The sequence below is a fragment of the Nannospalax galili genome, unplaced genomic scaffold (assembly GCF_000622305.1).
Source record: "Nannospalax galili isolate Female #2095 unplaced genomic scaffold, S.galili_v1.0 scaffold891, whole genome shotgun sequence".
Lineage (NCBI taxonomy): Eukaryota > Metazoa > Chordata > Mammalia > Rodentia > Spalacidae > Nannospalax > Nannospalax galili.
In genome coordinates, this window is record NW_008330576.1 from 502,614 (window position 1) to 508,930 (window position 6,317).

The 6,317-nt window shown below is 47.2% G+C and overlaps 1 protein-coding gene across 1 annotated transcript in view; it reads left to right on the top strand.

The window, feature by feature from the left end:
• The window catches only part of Sord (sorbitol dehydrogenase), a 37,161-nt gene extending 31,398 nt beyond the window's left edge, over window positions 1-5,763 (top strand). Inside the window, exons 7-9 of the mRNA XM_008849170.3 lie at window positions 35-210; window positions 3,429-3,550; window positions 4,385-5,763. Coding sequence (XP_008847392.1) covers window positions 35-210; window positions 3,429-3,550; window positions 4,385-4,550 — 464 coding nt within the window. The 3' untranslated portion in view covers window positions 4,551-5,763. The remainder of the gene's footprint in view (window positions 1-34; window positions 211-3,428; window positions 3,551-4,384) is intronic.
• Window positions 5,764-6,317: the final 554 nt, after the last annotated feature.

The window sequence follows — 6,317 nt, forward strand, 5'->3', positions numbered from 1 at the left end:
ATCTCAGTTTGAAAGAATTCCTGCTTTCTTTTAGATTTGTCGTCTTCTCGGTTGACCAAAGCCAAGGAAGTCGGGGCTGATTTTGTCCTCCAAATTACCAAGGAGAGCCCTCCAGAAATCGCTAGTAAAGTGGAAAATCTGCTGGGAAGCAAGCCGGATGTCACCATTGAATGCACAGGAGCCGAACCCTCCATCCAGACGGGCATCTATGTGAGTGGGCTGAGGGCAGCTAGCTGGTGGGCAGCTTTGGGGAACTGGAGTAAAGTAGAGGAGGAAGCAGAAACGAGGAGACCTGCCATCAAGCTCTATCAAGTGACTGTTTGACACCCAAGCAGAATTAGCTAATCTTGCCATACTTTGTTTCGGTAGTTTTCATATGGAGATGATAATATTTGCTTTAAATCCTCATTAAGTCATAATGAGGCTCAAATATGAAAATACACATAAGCCTGTAAAAAATGTTGTTTGCCCCCCCGCTACCCGCCTTCAGGATGGACTGTCTTTAGAATCATGCTGGTGATTGTGAAGCAGTACTCTTGGTGAAACCATCAGCAGGAGGAGCAGGGCAGCATGCCTAGATGAATGGGAAAATCCTACATTGTTTTATTGAGGGAAACTAGTCTTTGAGTCATTGATACAAAACAACAGCCATTAATTTAGTTAGTCACAGAGTGAGGTCAGAGTTGGTTGGTGGTATCCTGTCTTTCAGAAATAGGAACAGATAAGCTGCCTGTGCCTGATTTGCCCCTCAGGGTCCCACCCCACTGGCAACTTATGGGAAATGGAGAGGGAGTTGGGGTTGGGGGAGGGAGTGGCACTGACAGATCAAAGTCCAAGGGAAAAAGGGGGAAAGCCTAGCTTCTGGGTTCTGAGTCCTAGTGTATGGCAGCCCTCTGCTGGGCGCACAGACATGATGCCTCTACATAATGGTCCTGAAAATCAGTTATCATTTTAATGCAGAGTCTCCTGGGGACTTGACTTCACATTCCTACACTCTGTGACTGAGTCAGGGTCAAGCCCAGCCCTGACTGGCCCAAGCATTTGAGCTTTCCCCCATTTGGTCCTGTTGCTTATTAGGGAATGGGAAAGAGTGAATACACAAGTGCTAGAATGAGAGGGGCTGGTCTGAGGGGAGCTTCTGCCCCTGCCTCCCAGACTGCTTCCCTCAAGACCTTGGGCTTCCACCCTCCTGAGTCACTGCTAGTTCATGCACGGGGCACTTTGCAGCACTTGAGATATTCCAGGAAGGCTGACACCTCAGCTATGACACACCCTCAGGCCTGGCACTGTTGGAGAGCTGCTGCGCTTCCTCCTACCAAGATGCTTAGTGCCACTGGGGGCAGAGGTGGGGATAGGAGGGATGGGCAGGTGTCACTTGGCCCTGTCCTGAGTTTCTCTTGGAGTTCACACGCCAGCCCTCTGCTTCACTGTCACAGCCAGTGGTTTCCCTGTGGGAAAGGACAAAGAGAACCCAGATAGATGATGGGCCTGTGTGTGGTAGATCTACTCATGGCACATCTTGGGTACCTATTGCATGCCAGACTTTGAGTTAGATGTACTGTGGTCTGTAACAACAAGGACAATGTGTCTCCTATCTTCCAGTGGTTAGTAGGTCAGTGATAGTACTCCACAGAAAGGCAGTGGAAGCTGAGAGACTTAGTGGACATGGCTTTCTTTCCTCTTCTGCCCTGGCATTTAGGAACAGATGTCACCTCTAAGTAGTTGACGGTGAGGGCTAGTTGCCAGGATATCTGAGGTGAATGTAGAGGTGAATGTGACCCAAGGGGCTTACCAGGCATGAAGCAGTCTCTCTCCTGACATAGGTGGAGTCATCATGTCTGAGAGGTACTGCAGAATGCTATGGCCACCCTGCCAATGGGCAAGTCAGGCAGCAGCACCATATATGGATATAGCTGAGCATCATGTGACTGGAGGTGACTGGATGGTTTTATGAGATGTGGCAGGTGCCCTCCAGTAGAACTGAAGGCATCTCTTGGTGCATCAACCACACCCACAGTGTGAACACCCTTGGCCTATGGTCAGTGAACTTCTGGCCCCTACTGTTTAGGATGGCCTCATCATCTGGGAGAGCAATTGCTGAAGGGAAAACAGCTTTCCTGGAATTTTTCTTGAGAGTTTTCTGTGACTCAATTCACAATTTTGACCCCTCTCCCATTTTTCCAGTGGGGACAGTGACATTTTTCCATTGCATATATATTCCCAGGTAGTTTGTGATCCTGTTCTTTAACAAAAAACATAAAACGGCCAATTGTTGAGCCCATAGTAATGCCAAACTCTGTGACTGTTACCCATGAGGTGCTGGCTGAGAGGGTAGTCTAGAGTCTCGCTGCTGGGGGGCCGTAACAGTAGGAGTCCCTCATGCCGCTCCAGTCCTGGAGTTCTGCCTCTTATCTACATACACACTTCATGGCATTTCCGTATCCCTCCCCTCATACTGGCTGTGCTGTGTGCCTTTTTGTGGCTCTTCCTTTTAACACTCAGAATGGTCCTGGTATGTGCTTGCTGCCACTGCTATCATGAGAACTGGGCAGGAATGAATTGTGTTTTCTTCTGTTTCTCACAACAGGAAACACAGCAGTCCCCAGGAGGCCACGTGGCCAGTACTCCAGTCATGTGCCATTACACTATGGCATTACATGGATATTGTCAGGAGATATTCTACCACCACTGACACCCTAAAGGAGGGGAGTGGGTCACTAGAGTCTGTACTTTTGTGAACTTAGCAGAGCACTGATTTTTTTCCAGATAAATATTCAGTGAAGACAAAATCCCTTATGCCTGATACCTTTGGAGTGAACACTTCCAGCACTGAATGGTTTCTTTAAGCCAATGTGGAGAAAGCTGTTTTTAAACCAAAAAATTCCAATAGTCTGTGCGTGTAATAGCTGCAGTTTTCTGGACTGCTGATGAGCTCAGAGGGCAGTTCCTTAGAAGTCTGTTGAAAGTCCTGCCTTGTTGGGGGTACTGTCGAGAGGAACAGGACGAACAGAAACTGGAACATGAAGTGGCCGGCTCTAGCTTCTGGTGTTGAATATTTGTTTGTTTATTTATTTTTGTTTTTTTTTTTGAGATAGGGTCTTGTTATGTAGTCCTGGCTGGCTTGGTACTCACTATGTAGCCCAGGCTAGACTTGAAGTCTCAGCAATCCTCCTGCTTCAGTTTCCTTAGTGCAGGGATTATAGGCATGCCATCATGCCCAGCTGGTACTGGATTTTTAATGATTTGGAAGATGTCCCCACTGCTCTGGGTCTCCACCAGTCGACTATTTCAGGATCTTTAAAAGATGATGTTTACTGCACTGCTCTGTTGAGTTTGGATGGCATGTTGAAGAATTCATTGATGTAGCAAGAATCGTGTTCTCTGAGCCTTTTGCACTCTGAGTTTTCTTGTCACTACTTATTCTTCAGGTCACTCGCTCTGGTGGGACCCTGGTGATTGTGGGGATGGGGTCCGAGATGGCCACCATACCCCTAATGCACGCAGCTGTCCGAGAGGTGGATATCAAGGGTGTGTTTCGCTACTGCAACACGTGAGTATGCTGAGAGTGAGCCAAGGTGGCCAGCTGCCAGGTAGGGGCCAGGCAAGCCCCATGCAGCCTCTCCGGACCAAGAGTCTCTGCTTGTTTATTCATGGGGGACACTCCCTGACCACACTGGTAGCACATGATATGATAGGGCTGCTAAGAAAGAACATGTATTTCTTCCTTAGAGGGAGGAACAGGCAGGGAGAGGGATTTGGGAACACAGTCTTAGTGGGTGTCTACCCCTTGTCACATAGCCCTTTTCTTTTCCATTTCCTTAAGTAGCCAGAGCTCCATTTTCTCCCCTTTAAAGGGAATAAGGGATCCATCCTGGGGAAGAGGAGGTCTTAATTCATCCCACCTGTATTCTGCTGCTCCCCTCTGCCTGGAGCATACTTCCTCAGTGATGTCTCTTACTCCCAGTTTATAACTTCATGTTCTCAGCAGAGCACCACTTTTCCAGTAAACTCTGCCAACTTGGGCCACTCATTGATGCACCTGGATTGTCCTGGGCTCTCCTAAGCTGCTTCCCTGAGGTTTAGTGCCTTTTCATAGTGGACTCCATAGGATAGCTTGTGCCTTCATGCCAAAGAACTTCTAGGCTTCATGACAGACCTTACAAAGTGAGGGGATGGGGACAGGGGTCGGGTAACTGAAAGCAGTCTCTGTGCCTACACGTTATAAGCTATGGGTCATTTCTTGCTTTGTCGCTCTATAAAACTGGCCTTGCAGAAGCACTGTGCTAGAAAAAATATGACTACTCTGTTTTTGTGCTTGGTACTTTTGGGGGGACCTGACTGACTCTTTCTGAAGGTTGAGTGAAATGCTTGTGATCTTTTTCAGGTGGCCAATGGCGATTTCCATGCTTGCCTCCAAGTCTTTGAATGTGAAACCCTTAGTCACCCATAGGTTTCCTCTGGAGAAGGCTGTGGAGGCCTTTGAAACATCCAAAAAGGGACTGGGGTTGAAAGTCATGATCAAATGCGACCCCAATGACCAGAATCCTTAATGTGAATTGAGCTGTGCCCTCAGCCCACCATCTCAGCATCTGAGGGCTAAATGGCTAGGCAAGGGTAGCCCTTGATACAGAACATTCTTTTGAATGGTTAAAAAAATTAATATAACTCATAATAAGCGGAGAGCCTTATAGAGCACACAGAAGTAGTGGAGACAGTTTGGGGGACCTCGTAGCCAAGATGACTTGCTCATACCAAGCAGAGGCTAGCAGAGAGCAAAGTTTAGCATTGTGGTGCTGGGAGCTTCCTTCTTCCTCTAGTACCTTCTTTGGGTTAGAAGACAAAGTGTGTCTTTGGTGTCCAGGTTCCACTGTGACTGACCAGGGACTGAGTTATGAAGAAACGACTTCATTGAATGGATGTGGCCCCAGGGCTAATTTTTAGGGCTGGGATATGAGAGGTTGCCAGCAGCTGTGGTTCAGAGCACAGTGTTTCTCAGGGTAAATTCTATTTGATTTGATGATAAAAGGAGAATCAGAAAAGGAACTAGCTTTCTGGATCCAGGATAAGTTTAAAAAACCAACTGAAGGACTAAAACTGAAATCCCAAATGAGGTACACCAGCTTCCATCTCCCCATTGTGGAAAGAAGAAGCTCACTTCTCACTCTCGCTCAAAGACCACCTCTCAACTCTGGAGAATTCTATCATTCCATCTGCAAGGTGGGGGACCACCTTTGCAAGCTGCTCATCCATTCTGAGGCACAGAAGCAGTCACCAGGCAACCAGGAGACTTCTACCTGAACACAGTAGCAGGGAGACCTAAAATCCTGCCTGACCAGCCCAAGAGGACCGCCTGGGCTTGAGTTCTGCACCTGTAGGATTGGCTTCCCCTCCTAGGCTCACCCACAGATGATTATTAGTTCTGGTTATCATTGACAGAAGATGTTCCCTTCTCATAGCCATTTAAGGCTCTTGCTGTCTTATCTGTTAGAAGGATATTTCTGAATTTATTTTAATCACAGGGTCTTTTCTGTACAAGATTTTGTTCCAAATCATACCTTTTGTGATTTTTAAGCTAAATTAATCAAGAATGAGGGTATCATAGCTATGACATAACTTGTGCTGCACCCTTTAATCCCTCTCATCAGCTGCAGGTAGAGGATTTGTTTGAAGAAACTTATGTTCTTATAGTTGGGAGAAGATTGCGACCAGCACCCGAGCTTCCTCATACTGCTTTGAGTAATAAATTCTGTCGCTGGTGTCTGACTCATGCTGTTCATGCCTGTTTAAGGAGGAGTGGACTTAGGCTGCTGGGTCCACAGAAGGAAGAAGCACAAGACTATAGCACATGACTTGCTTTCTATACTAAATATAAATTTATCAGCTTCTAGAAATTTACACGACTAATGGAGAATAGAGAAATTTGCAGATAGAGAAATTTGGGCAAAGTCACACAATGCTCTTCTATTGTCCTCTGAAGGAGGCAGGTTCCCAGGACTTCTATACACACACACACACACACACACACACACACACACACACAACCCATGCCTTAGCCACCACCCCCACAGCTCCCAGCCAAACACTGGGGGAGCTCAAGTTGTCCGGAACCTAGGCCTTTCTCCACATTTTGCTAATCTTGGGCCTGATGGGAGGTAGAAACAGGCAGTGGAGCCAGGATCTGATGGCAACAGTCTCTGGATAGGAACAGCTCTATAGTATCCTTCTGGTGATTCATCCCAAGAGCCTAAAACCTCAAACCTGTCCACTCACTCCTAAGAAGGGGAGGGGATAAAGGGCAGTCCTATCAGGGATAACAG